Raw genomic sequence first — 20,788 nt, 5'->3', positions numbered from 1 at the left:
TACCAAACGAGCTATTGTAAAATCCCTGTTGCTCCCAAAATCCACATATTCCTAAGGTTTCAACCTTCACACGAAATAGTTACCCAATTAATCAAACTTTACAACTCCACATAGTTGTATTTGGAAGTTAAAGTACTTACCAAAAGAGAAGGTACCACTTGCATGGAAAGAGTATTCGGCCTCACTCCTTAGCTACAAAGATCAGGCCCCTAACAAAAAACGTACAAAACATGGTAAGAGTGTTAGCTAAATATCATCCCATGGTAGAAAGGAGAGAAAACAATTGCTCGGCCTAAGAGGTACAGAAGCTGAATCTTTAAGAAGATGAGATTCAGCTAACGAAACAAACCGCAAACACTTACCCAAAAACCTCAGAATTTCGACAGCACCTAAGAGAAAAATGGCCAGAAAAGGAAGAAGAGAAGGAAGAGTCCCACACTCAGGGTATTCGGCTAACAAAATAGAGAAACTTAGAAGAAAAATGAACCAGAAAAGAGGGAGGAAGAACAAGAATGTTTCGGCAAAGGCTTATGAGTGAGACAAGGGAATGCTCGGTCAAGGAGAGAACGACTGAGAGGCAAAATAGAAAAGAAAGGTATTCAGTTAGGGTTCAAAGAAGAAAGGAAAAGAATATACCAAAGTTCAATTCAGTCGAAACTTCAAAATGCAAAGAAAGACTTAGAAAAATTGACGAAAGAAGACCAAAACCCCAAAACCAATTTTGGTACTTCGTTTCCTATGACCAAATTGGTACCTAGAAGACTCCCATTTTTAGCCACTACTACCTCTCCCTCCTCCCCTTGATCCACTCCCATTATCTCTCCATAAATCTCTCATCTTTTCCCTCACTTAACCTATTCAAATTCCCTTAACAACTCCTCTACCGTCCCACCACTAGAGTCCCAATGCCATCCAACCTCCCACACAGCCATTTGCAAAAAGGAACTCACTTGCATGCAACTAGACTCGAACTCCAATCCTTTGGCATAGGAACCCGCCACTTACCACTACCCCTCAACTATATAAAAGTCAACTAATAGGAGATAGGGGTTAATTCAAATAAAAGCATAAATTTTTCTCAAGCCGAAGCTTGAGCCCACGACTTCCCAGTTACCCACAGAGCACTAAATCACTAAGCCAGACATATTTTCACATTACAAAAACATAAAATAATTTTAACAGGTTTTTGGGATTTGGGGCATTACAATTCTACCCTCTTTAAAGAAAATTTTGGCCTCAAAATTTACCTAGTCAGAATAGTTGAGGGTATTTTTGTCGCATCGCCTGCTTGAGTTCCCACGTAGCCTCCTCAGAACTGTGATTCTGTCAAAGAACTTTCACTAATGGAATTGACTTCCATGTCAAAACTTTCACCTCTCAATCGAAAATCTGAACTGGTTCCTCCTCGAAAGTTAAGTCTGGTCTAATATCAATCTCCTCAACCGATACCACGTGCACAGGATCAGAACAGTAACGTCTCAGCATAGAGATTGGAACACAACATGAATCCGCTCCAATTCCGGAGGTAGCTCTAATTGGTAGGCAACTGGTGCTACTCGTCTCAAAATACGGTAAGACCCAATAAACCTTGAACTCAGCTTTCCCTTATGCCCAAATCTGAGTACCTTCTTCCATGGCGAGACCTTCAGAAAGATAAAATCTTCCACAGAATACTCAATTTCCTTACGCTTCAGATTCGCATAAGACTTCTGTCTGTCTGATGCTGCCTTCAGTCAGTCTCAAATTAAACTAACATTATCTTTAGTATCATATACTAGCTCAGGACCCAAAACATGCCGCTCACCCAGCTCAGTCCAACACGAAGGAGTATGGCACCTACGACTATATAATGCCTCATAGGGTGCCATCTGTATGCTGGATTGGTAGCTATTATTATACGCAAATTCTGCTAACCGCAAGTTATCCTCCCAACTGCCCCAAAAGTCAATCACACAACTCCTTAACATGTCCTCCAGTATCTGAATCACCCTCTCTAACTGACCATCTGTCTGAGGGTGGAACGCAGTACTGAAGTCTAACTAAGTACCCAAAGCTTCATGTAACTTCTTCCAGAACCGAAACATGGAGCGAGGATTTCTGTTAGATATTATGGAAATTGGTACCTCATGCAGTCTCACTATCTCGGATACATACAGCTTAGTCAATTTCTGCAACGAATAATCTATGTGAACTGGTATAAAATGAGTAGTTTTGGTCAACTGATCCACGATGACCCACATTGAATCTTTCTTAGAAGGTGTAGAGGTAGCCCACTCACAAAGTCCATAGTTACTCTTTCCCATTTCCACAGCAAAATCTTAACTGGTTGAAATAACCTAGAAGGCAACTGATGATCAGCTTTAACCTGTTGGCAAGTCAGACACTTCCCCACAAAATTGGAAATCTCAAGCTTAAGACCCGGCCACTAATATGTCTCACGGAGAACTCTGTACATCTTATTTTCACCTGGGTGCATAGCATAAGGGCTACTATACATCTCTCGTAATAAAATCTGCCTCAAATCAGTATCCTTAGGTACACAAATTCTTCCTCAGAAACATAGTACCCTTTACTGTTCAGTCGAAAATCCACAGTATTACAATTCTCAATTTGATGAAACCGATAACCCAAAGACTCATCTTTCAGTTGTTTACTCTTAATCTGCTCGATCCACACTAGTTTGACTTGGAGCTCAGCCAACAAACTACCATCATCAAATAAGTTAAGACGAGCAAACATTGCTCTTAGATTAATTATAGCCCTACGACTCAGCGTGTTGGCCACTACATTAGCTTTACCAGGGTGGTATTCAATAGAGCAGTCATAGTCCTTAAGCAGCTCAATCGATCTAAGTTGCCTAAGAATTAACTCCTTCTGAGTGAGCAGATACTTGAGGCTCTTATGATCCGTGTAAATGGTACACTTCTCACCGTACAAGTAATGCCTCCAAACTTTTAGTGCGAATACCACTGTGGCCAACTCCAAGTCGTATGTTGGATAATTCACTTTGTGAGTCTTAAGCTGGCGAGATGCATAAGCTACCACCTTACCCTCTTGCATCAACACACAACCTAAACCGACGTGTGATGCATTGCTGTAGATAGTAAATTCCTTTTCAGACTCTAGCTGAATCAAGACAGGGGCCTCTGTCAAAACTTTCTTGAGTTTCTCAAAGCTCTTTTGTTGCACATCCGTCTAGATAAATGGCACGTCCTTGCATAGCAACTTAGTTAAGGGCATGGAAATCAGTGAGAACCCCTCCACAAACCTTCGATAGTACCCAGCTAGTCCCAGAAAACTGCGAATTTCTGACAGAGTCTTAGGCTGCTTCCAATCTACAACAGCCTCAATTTTTTGAGGATCAAACCTAATCTGCTCTGTAGATACCACATGACTAAGAAACGTTACCTCACGTAACCAAAATTCACACTTGCTGAATTTGGCGTACAGTTGCTTCTCTCTCAATATTTGCAGAACTACCCGGAGATTTTCATCATGTTCATCATCACCCCTTGAGTACACCAGTATGTCATCGATGAATACCATAATGAACAGGTCTAGATAAGGTTGAAACACTCTGTTCATCAGGTCTATAAAAGCTGCCAGTGCATTGGTCAGTCCAAAAGGCATTACCAAGAACTCGTTATGACCATAAAAAGTCCTAAACGCCATCTTGTGCACATCGGCATCTTTAACTCTCAATTGGTGATACCCCGATCAGAGATCTAGTTTAGAGAAAATCGATGCTCCTTGTAGTTGGTCGAACAAATCATTAAACCTCAGTAGAGGATATTTATTCTTAATGGTCAGCTTATTCAATTGTCTGTAGTTGATGCACATACGAATGGATCCGTCATTCTTTTTCACAAATAAAACTGGAGCTCCCCATGGAGACACACTAGGTCGGATAAACCCACAGTCTAATAACTCTTGAATCTGGGCATCAAACTCCACCAGCTCCTTCGGCGGTGCCATTCTGTAAGGGGCGATGGAAACCGGAGTTGTACCAGGAAGGAGCTCAATCCCAAACTCTACTTCACGCTCTGGAGATAACCCCGGTAACTCTTCAGGGAAGATATCTAGAAAATCCTTAACAGTCCTGATATCCCCTACCAAAGAGTCCCCAGCATCTAAAACACTAACATAGGCCAAGTACTCTTCACAACCCTTACGAACCAACTTCTCGGCCTTTGGTGTTGAAATTAAATTACTCAAATAATTCCGTCGTTCCCTAATTACCACTACCTCCTTATCTGCCTTAGTTCTTAGTACAACCCACTCAGTGGTACAATCCAAGCTCATCCGATGTTTAACTAACCAATCCATGCCCAATATTAGATCAAATTATCCGAAAAGTAGCTCCAAAAGATCGGCTAGAAAAATAACTCCTTGTATCTCCAAGGGAACATTTCTAAACACCTTATTTATCTGAACGGACTGCCCCAGCGGACTCAATACAGTAATTCCACTCGAAGTATTCTCAACCAAAATCCCCAAGTTCTTAGTAACATTACAGGCAACATAGGAATGGGTAGATCCTAATCTATCAATACAGTATAAGGTATTTTATGGATAAAGAATATACCCATTACAACATCTGGAGCATCTCCATCCTCACGGTGACGTGTAGCATAAACTAGTGCCGACTGCCTCGCCTCAGTATGACCAACACCTCTGTCTGGTGCTCCGCGTCCATGTCCAGCACCATTTCCACCCCTGGCCTGACGAGGACCTTTTGGTGGCTGCTGAACACCTCTCGGTGGCTGACCAGTACCCATACCAGTAGCTTGCATCTGATCAAAACTCCAAACAATCCTTAACCCGGTGCTCCAATGATTCGCATCTCAGACATGCACCAAACTTCCTCCAACATTCACCCTAATGGCGTTTCCCATAATCAGCACAAAACTACGATCCACTAGTAGCAGCAGTAGGGGTTCTAACTCTGATTGGCCCATCAGTTCTAGGCTTTTTCTTAAATCTCTGAAAAGAATTTGAGGGCTCAACATCCCTCTTACTTCTACCTTTCTCTCTATTCCGGTGCTTGGCGCGCGTCACACCCTTTGTAATTTTTTACCTTGTCAACCAGTGCTACAAAATCCCGTACTCTCTAAGGAGCTATTAGAACCCTTAGACCATCTCTGAGGCCATCCTCAAACCGGACACGCCGCTCGTATTTTGTTGCCACCATTCCACGTGCATAGCGGCTCAATCGCAAGAATTCGACATCATATTCAGCCACTATCCTATCTCCTTGAGTTAAGTTCAAAAATTCCCTTCTACTAGCATCTACATAGCTAGCACCCACATACTTGGCCTGAAAAGTAGTTTTGAAAAACTCCCAGGTCAATCGATCAGCTTGAGTGCGCTCTTTAATAGTAAGCCACCAATAGTAGGCCTCATCTCTCAACAGTGATACTGCACCTTTTAATATTTGCTCGGGAGTGCAGTCAAGGTCATCCATTATTCTCTCTGTAGCCTTAATCCAATATTCAGTGACATTAGGGGCAACTCCAGCAATACTGCTGAAAATCTCTGCCCCATTAGACCTGAGTTTTTTCGTAACCGACCCACAACCCACATTACTAGTACTAGGCCTAGTGACCCTTTCTAGAATCCTCAACATTGCTTAGGACAGTGCGTCGTCCCTAGCTACTCAATTTTGAGACCTTGTCTCAGCCATAAGTAAAGCTGTCTCTAACTTCCTCATTAAGCTGGTGTCCAGAAGACGATGATCCAGTCCGAGCACTTCCATGGCCTCTGTCGTGGCCTTTACCACAAATACCTCTAGTGCTTATTATCCACTCGCGCTTTTATTTGTATTAAAAATTTTATGCCATTCAGTTTTATTGTTCTAGTTGTTTATTACAAATATTTTATGAACAATATTATTTCAGAGTCTATTTTCGCAGTCCACAGTCTTACTACGGTTCGTAGTTAAGTAAGAGTTTCAGTACAGTTTTACTACCTAAAATAGTCTTAGTAATAACATTATCATTCTAGAACAAACAATCAGAAAACTTACAGAATCAGGGCGGAGACTCGGTGTGCCACTCCTTCAGTAAAACATAAACCCAAATAATCTGTTTAAACTATTTTAAAACAACATTGTTGAAATTTTCACATTTTTGAAAAACACAAATCCATTGTCGAGTTTTGCAACCTAACTCTGATACCACTAAATGTAACACCCCAAACTCGGCCTAGACATTATGGTTGAATCTGTGATGTCAGATTGGAGTGATTTTCAAAATGTTTATTAATGAAAGATCCAATCTTGATAGACACTTCTTTAGATTTGTAAAAGAAAGGTTAGGAGGCCTAGCTCATTGTGAAAACTTAAGTTGTTTAGGTAAAATATTAATTAAACTAGTTTATTACTAACTTTTAAATCGTGTTTGTTACGGAAGCTTTTAAAACGTGTTGCGTGAGCGTAATGTTTCCAGAAAAAAATTTGTTTATATTTTCACGAAAATTAGCGTACTATTACTAACAGGTGTAATACAAAAATAGAATAATTAAATCTCCCAAATTAAGTAAAAATTAAAGCGGCCTTATTACATACCCAATATAAAATCTCAATTATATGAAAAGAAATAACTAGGTCAAGTGGCCACCTCTGAGTCCTCCGTCGCCTTGATCCGTCTAAGCTTTGGGATTTCCTGCACAGATGACAGATGGGTGACTTTACGAAAACTCAATGTGTGAAAACCCAAAATAACAAATAATCAGAGTAATGCAAACTGGGCCTACGCCCTTTTAGTTTTAGTTAGGAGCATTAACCCCTTTTTTAGTAACAGTAGCAATTTAGGCCTTAGCCAATTTCAGTGATAAAAATAGTCTGGGCCTTAGCCCATATCAGTATAGTATGCACACAAAGAATCCTACCCAATCCATCTGCTACACACCAACTCCGTACCAGCCCTATACACCATGTGGGGACAAAGTCGACCCACCCAGCCCTACACACCAAAACTTACAGTATTTGATACTAAGCAGTATTTGCAGCAGAGCTTCCAGTAATAGGCTTATAGCCTTTCAATACACTTCCTCCAAACCATATATCCCACCCCATGTAATGCAACATAATATCATACGTTTATGAAAAAATGTCATGCTCAAAACAGTCATACATAATACAGGGGTATTTCAGTCAATTTACCTCATAAGGGTATAATGGTCATTTCATCAATATGGGGTCTAAGTGTACTTACTAACCCTACTGTAGGTCCACAGTCGTCTTGAGTGACCCATGTAACCTTATCAGTCAATCTGTGCTAATGGGCCTTTAGCCTATATTACGGGCCTATCTGGGCCCCCACTCTCGTATGGCCCACATAGCCCCAAAATGGCCTCAGTCGTGTAGTTCACACAACCTGACCCACAATTTACCACATGTTGTCCAATTTTTCTGTGTCGGGCACACAGGCCCATTGGGTCCACATGGCCCAATTCGACCTAGGATAGCCTAATACAGTTTCGGCCCACGGAGTCGTCCATGGCCATTTCTTGGATAACACGGCCTCATTTAGTAACTAGGCCCGCCACACGGGTGACCATACGCCCGTGTGGTGCCGACAGCTCACTTTTCGACTTTTGCTACCACACATCTAACGATAGTGTCACACACTTGTAACGAAACTGTAGCCTCAACACTTCCGTGATCCAAGCACCTATGATCAACCACAACCCCGCCATTAGTTATATTTGCAGTTAATCCAAAGACTATAGCATTGCAGAAACTTTAGCCGAACCATCACTACTCACCAAACAAGCTATTGTAAAACCCGTCTTGCTCCCAAAATCCACGCATTCCTCCCAAGGTTTCAACCTTTACACGAAATAATTACCTAATTAATCAAACTATACAACTCCACATAGTTGTATTTAGAAGTTAAGGTACTTACCAAAAGAGAAGGTACCACTTGCAGGGAAAGAGTATTCGGCCTCACTCCTTAGTTACAAAGATCAGGCCCCTAACAAAAAACGTACTAAACATGGAAAGAGTGTTAGCTAAATATCCCCCCATGGTAGGAAGGAGAGAAAGCAATCGCTCGGCTTAAGAGGTACAGAAGCCGAATCTTTAAAAATATGAGATTCAGCTAGGGAAGCAAACCGCAAACACTTACCCAAAAACCTTGAAATTTCGACAGCACCTCAGCAAGAAACGGCAGAAAAGAAAGAAGAGAAGGAAGAGTCCCACACTCAGGGTATTCGGCTAACAAAATAGAGAAACTTAGAAGAAAAATGAACCAAAAAAGAGGGAGGAAGAACAAGAATGTTTCGGCAAAAGCTTATAAGTGAGACAAGGGAATGCTCGGTCAATGGGAGGAATGACTGAGAGGAAAAAGAGAAAAAAAGGTATTCAATTAGGGTTCAAAGAAGAAAGGAGAAGAATATGCCAAAGGTCAATTCAGTCGAGACTTCAAAATACAAAGAAAGACTTAAAAAAACTGACGAAATGAGAGCAAAACCCCAAAACCAATTTCGACACTTTCCTTCCTATGACCGAATTGGTGCCAAGAAGACTCCTACTTTTGGCCACTACTACCTCTCCCCCCTCTCCTTATCCACTCTCCTTATCTCTCTATAAATATCTCTTCTTTTCCCTCACTTGCCCGATTCAAATTTCTTGAACAACTCCTCTGCCGTCCCACCAGTAGAGTCTCAATGCCATCCAACCTCCCACATAGCCATTTGCAAAAAGGAACTCACTTGCGTGCAACTAGACTCGAACTCCAGACACTTGGCATAGGAACCCATCACTTACCACTAGACCAACAGGCCATTTACGACATGATCTCCCCTCAACTATATAAAAGTCAACTAATAGGAGGCAGAGATTAATTTAAATAAAAGCACAAATTTTTCTCAAGTCGAAGCTTGAACCCACAACTTTCCAAATACCCACAGAGCACTAAATCACTAAGCCAGACATAGTTTCACATCGCAAACACACAAAATAATTTTAACAAGGTTTCCAGGATTTAGTTTGTTACACAAGTACAGAAAAAGGAACCAGTAATCTTTTTGAATAAAGCAGCAAGGGGACGATTTCAAGAGAACATATTGCGTCAAAATTTCCACCCTGAACAGGGTATTTCTCTGTCACAACAACAGGAGTTGGGCAAACAAATTCATTAAACCATTTCTAAACTGGAATAGAGAAATTTCTGCATACACCCTAGAAGCTATTCCCCTTCCCTAGTATGTGAATTTTATGCCAACCTCTATGACCAAGATTTAGAATTTATTTTTGTCCATTAAGGTCTGATCCCATGGAATGCCAACAGAATCAATGAGTTGTATAACCTTATGGTCGATGTCGACGAACACTCCAATTTTTTTACGAAAATGATGGACGAGAAAATAGACTTACTCATACAGGATTTGTGTATTAAAAGAGTACAGTGAACAAGGTTGCATCTAAAGAATTTTACAATACACCAGCGCTTCTTAACATTCCATAGCAAAATATGGTTTCACTTTTTTAACTGCAGACTACTGTTGTCTACCCACAGCACCACCGTCAACCTTGATAAAATGTGTCTGATACATTCCATTATCAAGGGTAGAAAAATTGATGTAGGCGCAATTCTCCATGGTGAAATTGTTGAATGTGCCACCAGATAGACCGGCATTTTGGTTTTCCTATAATTGGTAATGTCACTATGTCGGTAGAAAGGCATTGTCCCTCAGGAAGGTGAAGAAATCATAGATAATAAGGGTCCAATTAATGAAGCCTCTATCGAGAGGATGACTCATGGCATAGAAACACTAATACTGAAAGTGGTAGGAACTAGCAAGACAAAGAAGGACAAAGCCAAAGCCGATAGTAAAGGAACAACCCTGCATACAGAGACATCTTTATAGTGTAAGATGAAAGATGTTGAGAAAATGGTTACTTCTATCAACATTAGGCAAATCAAACTTGTTGCTACAATTGAGGACATAGAGAACTCTCAGATTTTGTTTTATGCTTATACTAAAGCTTGGAACAGTTCCATTGTAGCCACATTAAGCCAATTGAGCCTATCCCCAACACTGAACTTCCCAGTGTTTCTACCAATCATTTGAAACTATGAGCATTCATCTGCAAATGATGACTTCAAAGACTAAGACTGGTCGATGGCATCTCCTCCCCTCGTACAAGTCTCTGATAATGACAAAGATGAAAAATCCAAGGACATTGAGGAATGTCTGCACAATTTTGATAGCTTGTTCGAGGATGATATTTTTACTGATCAAGAGGACACTGTTGTTGAGAAGGAAATTGATGCTGCAGAAGAAGAAGTTGTTGAAGCATAAGTTGTTGCTAAAGAAGAAAAAGTTGTTAAAAATGATAAAAAAGAAGAAGAAGATTTTATTGAAAAGGTTGTCACTGCACCGGGATTTAGGGGTGCAAATATTGATAATTTGGAGCAAACTGGAGTGAAACCAGCGGATGTTGCTGAGGTCACTAGTGAGGAGCAATGTAATTCATAGGTAATAGTGGTCTGCACTAGACCTCTCCAAGTGGCCTCTCCTAACAAAAAGTAGCCGAAGATGCTTGGGTAGAGCCAGGAACTGAAAAGTAATCCGCAGGCTGCAAAAAGCTTAAAGAAAAGAAAAAGAAGCACTCTAATGATAAAAAATAAAAGAAGGAGGAGGAGAAAAGGAGGAGAAAGAAACACCATGCAACTACATCGACAGCTGCGGATAACTGAGTTAGTTTGTTTTAAGCTTTAGTTATAGTAGTCATGCATTGCATGTAGTTGTAGGTTTTATTTTGATAAGCATACATTATTATTGTATTTTCATTGTCATTACATAAACATGTCAGTGCATTAGGGACAATGCAATCTTTAAGTTTTGGGGAACATATATGGGATTTGGAAATACATCCACATTTTAATTGTTAACATATATGCTATTTGGAAATACATCCACATTTTAATTGTTCTTTTTGAAGCACGCAAGGTTTATGCACAATTATTCAAAAATTTTTGTTATGTTCGATGCTTAATTCTTGGATCATATGAATTATCAACGAATGATTTGGATAAATTTGACTGAATGTTGTATCTTTAATACTTTGATGAATGATTTAAGTTGCATTAGTAATAAATGACTAGTAGCATTCCTTGAATATTGAATGAAACTGCCTTTTTCAACTATATATATAATTATAAATAAGAGACACTCCAAAGTGAGTGTATTTTGGAATGTTAAAAAGGGAACACTCCAATACAAGTGTTAGAAAATGAATCTAGCCTAAGGTCATCGCTGTATGAGTGTGTGTCAGCGCAATTACGTACTTCCTAGGGGTTTGTTGCACTCCATCGTTACTTCTCAGGAACAAGGGTACAATAATGTAATGATATCCCTTATTCTAAAAAAAATAAAAAAAATAATATTATTGTACAATAAATGTTGTTTTGGCAGATAAAATTTGAGGTTTGAAACATGGTGTTGGCATTAATGAAGCTGCAATCTTATTCATTCATGCTTATGTATTGTCGGTGAAATATTCTTTCATCTGAATGTGACTCATTTATTTAGGTGATTCAAGTCACTAGAATATTCATTTGTCTTACTTAGTAATGTTTTGCTGCCTTGATGGCTTCTGCTTTACTTGATGACAAGTAAAAATTCAAGTTTGAGGGTGTGTGATAGCACTAAAAAAAACTTAATTTTCCCACTACTTATTGGTTAAATTGTTCCCATTTAGTTACCTTTAGAATACATTCTAGCATGTTTAGTTTAATAAATTTCATTTTATAACTCAATGAATCCTAGCCTATTTTATCCTTAATTTTACTATCTTATTGCATTAATGTCGCTACATGAGTTAATTCCAGATTGCGTTTGGAATTGTCGCTGTAGTCGACAGATGTCCACAATGTCGTTGCATGAGTTAATTCTAGATGCGTCCAAAATTGTCACCGCAGTTGACAGCTGTCTAATAAGAACCAACCATGCGCGAGCTGTCTAGTCTGATATAACTATTCTGTACGAACAAGGACAGAAGAATTCTGAGGGAAGAACACCTGTACTGTTAAGGAAAACATAAAAGGATAACGTGAGAAGAATGAAGAAAGAATTTTTTGCTGGACCACCATTCTCTTACCCTAGTTTGAAGCTTGCGGCCATGGCAGCTTGAGCCTCCTTTGGGTAAGCCAACGTGAAGGCTGATGCAGATCCACTCCTGACGAGAGGATCTAAGTGTAGAACAAGGGGAAATGGAGAGATTCAATCAAGTAGCTTAAGAACTATTCTCCATTCGATTCTTTCTCATTTCTTTGAAAACGCTAGTGATTACTCTATGTTTTTTATAGTATGGAAGTACAATAAATGCTTTCTTAAATGTTATCTTATTAAATCTTATTTTTATTATTTAATATTAGGGGTTTGAATGTTCTAAACATGGAAGTGTTATTACAGTCACTAACACTAGAAGGTGCAATGACAGTTCGAGCTAATAAGCATTTCTGCGGAAGTTGAGTAAAAGGAATTTAGTCCACTTATTCTTAATAGTGCCAATTGCCATATCGAAAGGTGAGGTTAATGTGTATGGTTATGTCCCAGATTAAATAAAAGAGTGGCATTTGTTAATATATACATTAAATTTTATTACGTCTACAATAACCTATCTTTTATACCTTGTGAGTACTTAGTATACCGCTGAAGATTCATGTTAGGGATCCTAGTTTATCCATAGTATACTTTATCTTATTACTTTCATGCTATTGCTTCGACAACTATACTCACAATTTATCTCGTTTTTATCTAGTTATTACACCGATATTAATAGACAAAAGACAACCATCCCTGTGGGATCGATATCCAACAGACTCACATCTGTCTATTATACTTTCATCGACAGTGTACGCTTGCACATTTTTGTTGTAACGTTTACAGCTGATCAGGCACGTTCTATATTTATCAATTTACACAATGATAATGAGAGGATATTGTTAACTCTTTAACTAAGTTATGAATTCCATTATTACTAGTAAAGTCATGCCATACACAAGTTATGTACCCAACATATTGGATATGGGATCGATAATCTTTAGAGCGTAAGCCTCCACTTATATCAAAGCACATAAGTTACATATGCATGGTCAGTGACTAACTCATGATTTAGGTAAATCACATCATGAACGTCACACATGAACTAATTCACAAATAGATTCAGAATTAATTCATCTTTGGTCCAGTCCAATGTATCATTCTTCCAATGAATATATTTATGTCTCTACCTATGGAGTCAACTCTCCAATATCTAAGACTAGTCATCTCCCCAATCAGAATTGTAGATGACATAATAATCCTTCTAAGTATTTGAATAAAATGTTCATTTTGATTCTTTTATGGGATTACAGACTCATTTAGATTATCTACTAAAGTAAGTTGTCTTTCTCGCAATGTAAATATTATTACAGTGCCACTTATCATCAGCTTGAGCTTAAACAATCAATTAGCTAATATTTGCTAGCCACAATTTTGCTATGCACGCAAAACATGAAAGAAAGAAACATAAAAGACATAATAATGAAATGTGAAATTAACTTTAGTTATTCATTCATCGTTCAAATACATATAAAATAATTGCATATTTACTATAGTATGAGCACATTTCCCAACAGTACGTGCTTGTACGAGATTTCTTAAAGATGTTAATAAGATCCAACATTTATTGTAGATTTTCAGTATTTATGTGACCCAGGTTTAGCTCAAAAAAGTAACCTAAAGGTCGTGATAATGATTTAGTTTGGATGAGTAACCAAGTATATAATTACACTTACCTTGGATGAGCAATTGGTATGGTGATACATACACGGATGAGGTGAAATTTATTAAATTCCATTCACCAAAGCTACCAATTTTCAAGTTTGGGAAATTAATAGACTTGTGACAACTTTTTGGATAGGATCCAGGCATTTCTGGGTTGAGATGTCTACATGGAATTCAAATATCTATCTCTTATCTTCGAAACTCACTTTAAATCACTTGATTTCGAGTTTAGGAGCTCAAGTTATGATTTTTTTAATAAAGACTGCATGAGTAGAATTTCTGGACGTGATTACGACGAGAATTATGAGTTTCAGGCCTTTAATTTAAGTTTAAATCATATTGGGTTCGAGGTTTGGGTTTAATTTTTATTATACATGAGCCCAATACTGTATATATCAGCTATTATTATTTTATTACTTTATTATTCCAAATTTTTAATAATTATTAAGTAGTTTAAGTTATTGAGGAGTTTTATGTCAACAAGAAAGTTTATTTAAAACTACTTCTTGTTTAGATTACTTATAGTTCTAGTATACATAAGAGTTTTATTTAGATCTATTTAGCTAACCTGTATACAGGCCTTTGCATTGTACACAAATAAAAAAATAATTGATTATTATTTAAATTCTCTTTGAGTTTTTCTTTTCAAGAATTGTTCTTAAATTTCTTTTAGAAGAGTTTTAACAATCTTTTTAGATTGTGGGGATCATCTTTAAACTTTTTCTTGCCAAGGTTTTTATATTGGAGGGGAAATTAGAGCCCTTGAAGGGGGTTGTGGATTCTTTGTGTTTCTAAGGCTTTTTAGGACTTCTACATATCACGTTCTATTTTTTCCATCTATCGACTTTATTTTCTTTTTTGTTATTCTAATATTTGATTTCATTATTCTATTTTATTCATCTTAGCTATTTATTTTTAATTGTTCTCTTTATTTTTATCTGACTTGGATTCATTTTTGTTTCAGGTTATGTTAGAATCCAAGTTTCTTTTTTAACGTCTAGAGCCCCAAGTCAAATCCGCGACTTAGAAAAAATTTACGATCTAATTGCGTATTCTTCCGCCTCATTCTTTATCATGTGGTGTAGTTACATCCGTATCTGAGTCCATTTACTAGGGTTCATCAGGCGAAGTTGTTTATATAAAATTAAGAAATTGAAATAGGATGAAATGAACTGGATATTGAAATGGAAAGTCATTGAATGAATTGAACATGAAAAATTGATTGAGGTAATTCTTTTGCCATGGTTTTGATTGTATTATTCATTGATTGAATGTGTTTTTGAGATTAGTTATCTAAAGTGATGTAATTTGGCATGTTAAATTATCTACCGTAATTTGATGTAGCAAATTAAACCAGTTTTTTCACTTGAGGAGCTTGAATACAAGCACTTTTATTATGTTTCAATTAAGTTTTCATAGTTTCATTTACATTTAATAAAAATTGAAATTTGAGCCTTTTATTAACCTTAGGGGTTGAATGAGCCCTAAGGGTGAGCTAATATACTTAATGACTATGCAATTGACCATTAGTGAGCGTACCTGGTTGCTGTGTTGCAACACTAGGAGTTTGAAGTCACAACATAGGGAGTACAATACAAAAATTTCAAGATTACCTTCAGTGTCACAACACAACCAAGGGATGTCGCGACACACCCCTAAAGCCAACCTGAATCTGAGCATACTACCATCAATGTTGCGACACACGCACTAGGGTGTCGTAACATCGGTCCTGTACGAGAAATACTTACAATTCAGGGACGTTTTGGTCTACACAATTGAATGTTTAATACAAGAGCGTCAGCTGACCTAGGGTTGAGGACGACGATAACCTTAAATCTATAAATAGGCTCATTTAACACTTTTTATAGACAACTTTTCATACTTTAGAATTTTCTTCGTAATTTCATTTTTCAATTTTTACCTTTTTCTTACGTTTTATGTTATTTCTAGTTTTTATCTTTGCATTTGTCGGGAGATCTGATTTGTAGACTCAATCAAATCTTTGTAGATTCTGCACTTCATTCAAATACAATTCAGGATTCATTTTCTATTTATCCATTATTCATGTTTACTTTAGCATCAAGTCTAATGTGTTTATGAAATCCATGAGGAACTAATTCTCTTATGGGGGATTAGTGAGTGGAAGTAAGACTAATTAATTGTTATGTAGGGTTTTCTTAACAAATCAGCTGTTTGGGAGAGGAAAAACTTAAACCCTAGGCTTGACAACCTTAGGAAGTCATTTAGGTAGGAATTAACCCAAAATTGGTATGGTCTATCTATGAACACCTTAGCCTCGAACCGGTCTGAACTGTGAGGTCAAGAGATAAGTAGTTCTTACCGACTCATTAGTTTAGTGGAAGATCGAGAAGTCCTACTAGGGTAACGACTAGTTGATTGAATAGAAACCTGAAGCGACAGTTAGTTATGATTACCAAAGTGAGCTAATCGCCCATGCTTATGTCAAATTTAGTTTACATAATTAGTTTCTCAAAGTCTCTTTATTTATTTTATTGTTATAAAAACCTCAAAAATCTCTCCTTATGTTTATTCATAATATAATTTATTTAAAGTACTAATTAGATCTATTTGTGTTTGGATTAGGATTAATTTAGTACTCACCTCCCTTGGGTATAATCCTTAGAGTACTCACCTACTTCATTGTAACTATGTTACAACCTAACTCGTATACTTGCAGATACCACTTACTTCATATCTTTTATGCAGGATTCTTCACCTCCCTTGGGTATGATCCTTAGAGTACTCACCTACTTCATTGTAACTATGTTACAACCTAACTCGTATACTTGCAGATACCACTTACTTCATATCTTTTATGCAGGATTCTTACTCTAGATGTTGGTACATCCAGAGGTGGTCATTAAACACTTATGTTCTCATATTTGATTATAAATCAATGCTCACATTATTTGTGTTTTGATTTGCATGTCTAGCGAAACATGTTGCCAAGCTATTATAACTTTAAAATGTTAGGTAAGAATAAGGTAAAACTTGTACTAAACATATGAACTTACTAAGAATCTAATATGCTTACCTTGTTTGTTTTCCTTTCCTTGTAGATTGTTACCTTGTGAAACACGTCAAGCTGGATCGTATTAAAACTTACATTATCACTGAATCGGTAGTTATGCAATCATTTTGAGTCTAGGGTTTTGGAATGCATATAAGTGACTTGGTGTGTATCTTAGTATGTGAATGTGTTTACTACTTGATAAGTTTGACTTAACCATTATATATAATATGTTGATTTGGTGTTTTGACTCACATATGGTGTTAGACATATATGTATTTTATGCTTAAAGATGTGATGATCTATTACTATATATATGGCATGCAGAATGGCATAGATTGAGGTAGAAATGATAGCTTGGTTAATAGGTGAATGAGATGAATATGTATTTGAAAAATTGTACCTTAAAGTATGCTTGTAAAATGAGGCTTATTCTTGATAGTTGGTGTTCATGCTGAAGGCTTATAAACCATAGATGTGCATAATGTTCATAAGCATATGTAATTGAAGTGAAATGATAAGTTTCAATGTGATATGGCATAGGTAAGGTTGGGTATTTTCTTGACTTTGTTATTATGTTGTAATAATAATTATTGAAGGCCTTGATAAGAGGTTGAATTTGAATATTTGATATTGTTTGGCATGTTTTAATATGGTTTGAATCAAGTGGAAGTGGTATATAGGTGATCATGTTGAAAGGTTTTGGTTGCAAGCTATGGAACGGGTACCAAAATGTACATTTTGCCAAAAAATAAGGGTCATGTTTCGACGACCAACATCTCTTGTCGCAACATAGATCGAGAGTAAGTGACGTTACGCGAGTGGCATGAAGTTGTGACATAACTTACTGTGTTGACAATGTAATGACATGGGAAGTGATTAAGTCGCGACATCAATCCTAAATTTTTCAAACTTTACAATTTGGTTATCTTTCATTCAATGGTTAATAAAAGAGCTTTTATAAACTTGTATAAGACCCATAAATGATTGTTTAACATAAATTGAATGTGATTGACACTTAATTGCATCTATGAATGATTAATTATTGCATAAATTGGATGTAGTTGCTCAAGCAATGAATATAAGATTCGACAGTTCGGGCCCGACAATCAAGTCGGGCGAGGGGTGTTACATTTCAAATCTTAAATAGTTTTATAAAATCATTAAATCATGTTTGAGGTGGTAGTGAAGCTCTTGAAATGTGTTGAAATCAACTTGAATCATTTAATAGGTGGTTGGAGATATTTGAGGTATAAAACTCGGTTTTGGAAGCCTAAAACAATCAAAAGATATAAATTAAACATTTGATAATTTTAAATAAAAATATCATAAAACATTTTTCAACATCGTAAGGGCTTTAAAAAAAATTATAATGTGTCTCGACTCAAGTCTTACCCATAAAAGAGGCCATATACTTTCAAATCAGTTTTGAGGTCTAAAAACACACTTTTGTAGGTACAAAGCTACAAGTATCGTGTACATAGCTCCTTATGTATTGGTACCTTGCCTTGGCACTGTAGCATTTTATCTACTGACTTATCCTGGTTCGATACTTATGGTAAGGGTACCGAACCCTAAGCCCTTAAAGCTAAAAATCAACCTAAAAACACTCCAAAACATGTCCAAACTTCATCATACATTTCCACATGGTCCAAAGCATTAAAATCAATTTCCAGAACCCATTTAAACTCAAAATAGAAAGCATAAACACATCCAAGTCAAATAATGGAATAAAACATGAATAATTACATCAAAACAACTTAAATTTCAAATCAGATTCTATAAATAATGTATTCAAATTAAGTCCTTATGTACATGCTAAAATCTTTATACAATAATGCTAATATAAATATATTACAAGCTCAAGTAAGATGTGATGCGAAGCTCCCAAGTTCAAACCTTAAACTTCTCACCTAATCCTTTACGTATATGTTTAAACCACTCATGTGTGAGCTTAAAAAGCTCAACAAGTACTCAAGGGTGAGCCTACTTCTCTCATCCTAATATAAATCCTTATCTAGAACTATTCCAAGTCATTTCCACCATACTAAGCCATTTTAATGGATTCAATTCTAATTACCAAATTATGGAGCTGAATTTACCTATTATTGGTTCTTTAACAATTTGTATTGCAAATCAGTGTTCATGATTATCGTCAAGATCATATACATAATCCAATCCAATTCCATATCATTTTCAATTAACTTTCTAGCTTATTCACATATGAGTTCCACTTATGGCTATGAGTTCATTATGTAAGTCATATTTTCATTTGCTTGTTTCCCTATTAGGGGCATACTACATCATAAAGTTTAATCATAATTTCATGGATTATGACTCATAGTAAACATATTATTAAATGCATAATTATTTAACTATGTTGGATTATTTCAAATCTCCTTGTATTACCATTAATCGGAACTTAATATCATGATATATTAAAACCGTAGTTTAAGCACTTATTCATTGTTATTGTAAACCTTTTAGGCCTTTTGTTCTTAGCATGTAACACTCTTACTTTCTTTTAATGTCTTATATTCAAATGCCAAACTTCTCATTATGATTTTTAATTTGTTTCCCCGTTAGTAAACTCTAACAAAACATGAAATGGATAACCATGAAGCACATAAGTTCTAGGTACCATACCACAACCCTCTAACATAACCAAATTACACATAAGTGTATCATCCCACACTATAGGAGAGCAATGAAGTGGTAAGCTCTGAGGAATCAAGATCTCCAATACAAAACTCCAAGTGCACATAAATCCCTATTTACATGTCAATCGTATCCCACCAAAATCGTTTAAAAGGAATATACATGTGCCTATTTCCATATTTACTCAATTTACATATTTCTCTTTGAATCACTTATTAATTCTCGTTAATCGAGGTCACATATCAAGGGCTCATAAAGCCACTCATTATTGTTTCATACATATTTCACTTATCACTTAGGTGATATAAATCTCAAATTCACTTTCATGGCCATTTAATATTCACATATTGCGCTTTATATTCAATCTTTAATTTAGGCTTTCATTTCTAAATCATACACAAACTATCACACACCAAATTCTTTTACTCAACAAGGTGGCCATATTGGCATATTAATTATTGTTTTGCTATGGCAACATACTATTATATTTATTCTTACTAAGAATCATAATTCATACATATTCACATATATCAAATAGTCTTGATTAATTAATTCATAGCAACTAAATTTTATCATAGCACATTCTTACTGAATATAACATTTCATAAGCAAGGTCATTACCCCTAACTTATTACTTATATATTTTAACCATTTTCAAGACAAGTAATTTCCACATATCCATTTTACATAACTAAATTCTCATTCAATATACAATTCCCCTGTTTACCTAAACATATTAGTATAGGAAAAGCAAGATTATCCAAGGATACTTACCTCTTAGATGTTAAAATACTCAAAATCACACTTCCAAAAGCTTGAATCCAATCTCCAACAAACTTGAAATCCATCCTTACACATTTTCTCTTTTTCCATACACACAAAAATATATCCAAAATTAATATCAAAACTTTTTAAGCTTTTTTATAACAATTAAACTCAAATATCATGCTAGGAGAGTTAGAAAAACACCATTCTTATCTTGTTGAACCTTTCTCTCTCTAGCTTCATTTTCTCACACTAAAACCCATGAAAACCTTTGCTCAAAATGAGATTTTTCATGGTCAAAAATTAGTATGAAGGTTGTTTCCTAAGAGGTTTTAGCAAAATCGCAAAGTTAGATGTTGGGTCTTTAGGAAATTTGAAGCGAAAAAAAGAAGAAAAAAAAGAGATGAGCCATGGAGGAAGGGGAGGGGCGGCAGCAGCAACAACAGGAGAGGGTGAATGGGGGGTCTTCTCATTTTCTTTTTTTTTTCCTTAAAAGTACATCAAGTGGGCCTAAAGACCCAATTCCAACAATTCCAAGCCAAAAATTTAAAAGAA

General features: G+C 36.5%; 1 protein-coding gene across 2 annotated transcripts; it reads right to left on the bottom strand.

The window, feature by feature from the left end:
• Positions 1–251: 251 nt before the first annotated feature.
• Positions 252–20,699, bottom strand: LOC107961814 (uncharacterized). Of its 2 annotated transcripts, XM_016897969.2 has the most exons (4): positions 20,438–20,699; positions 20,243–20,331; positions 12,110–12,200; positions 11,653–12,034 (listed from the first exon to the last, which is right to left on the bottom strand). In XM_016897969.2, the coding sequence occupies exons 1-4, from the start codon at positions 20,474–20,476 to the stop codon at positions 11,942–11,944; spliced, it is 312 nt and encodes a 103-aa protein (XP_016753458.1). In that variant the 5' UTR covers positions 20,477–20,699; the 3' UTR covers positions 11,653–11,941. The 2 variants fall into 2 exon arrangements, 1 of the variants encoding a protein (XP_016753458.1); XR_001701431.2 differs by lacking the exons at positions 11,653–12,034; positions 12,110–12,200 and adding an exon at positions 252–6,662.
• Between the last annotated feature and the right edge of the window lie 89 nt (positions 20,700–20,788).

This window comes from Gossypium hirsutum, chromosome A06 (assembly GCF_007990345.1).
Source record: "Gossypium hirsutum isolate 1008001.06 chromosome A06, Gossypium_hirsutum_v2.1, whole genome shotgun sequence".
NCBI lineage: Eukaryota > Viridiplantae > Streptophyta > Magnoliopsida > Malvales > Malvaceae > Gossypium > Gossypium hirsutum.
Note: the sequence above shows the minus strand (reverse complement) of the source record. Positions and strands in the feature narration are given on the sequence as shown.

Bases quoted from the DNA above. Each gene is read 5' to 3' on its own strand.
- LOC107961814 (XM_016897969.2), bottom strand. From the start codon at position 20,476: ATGAAGCTAGAGAGAGAAAGGTTCAACAAGATAAGAATG. The intron at 20,332-20,437 runs GTGTTTTTCTAA...GTATGGAAAAAG, and splicing joins GGTTCAACAAGATAAGAATG to AGAAAATGTGTAAGGATGGA. The intron at 12,201-20,242 runs GTAAGTATCCTT...TTCTACACTTAG, and splicing joins AGTATTTTAACATCTAAGAG to ATCCTCTCGTCAGGAGTGGA.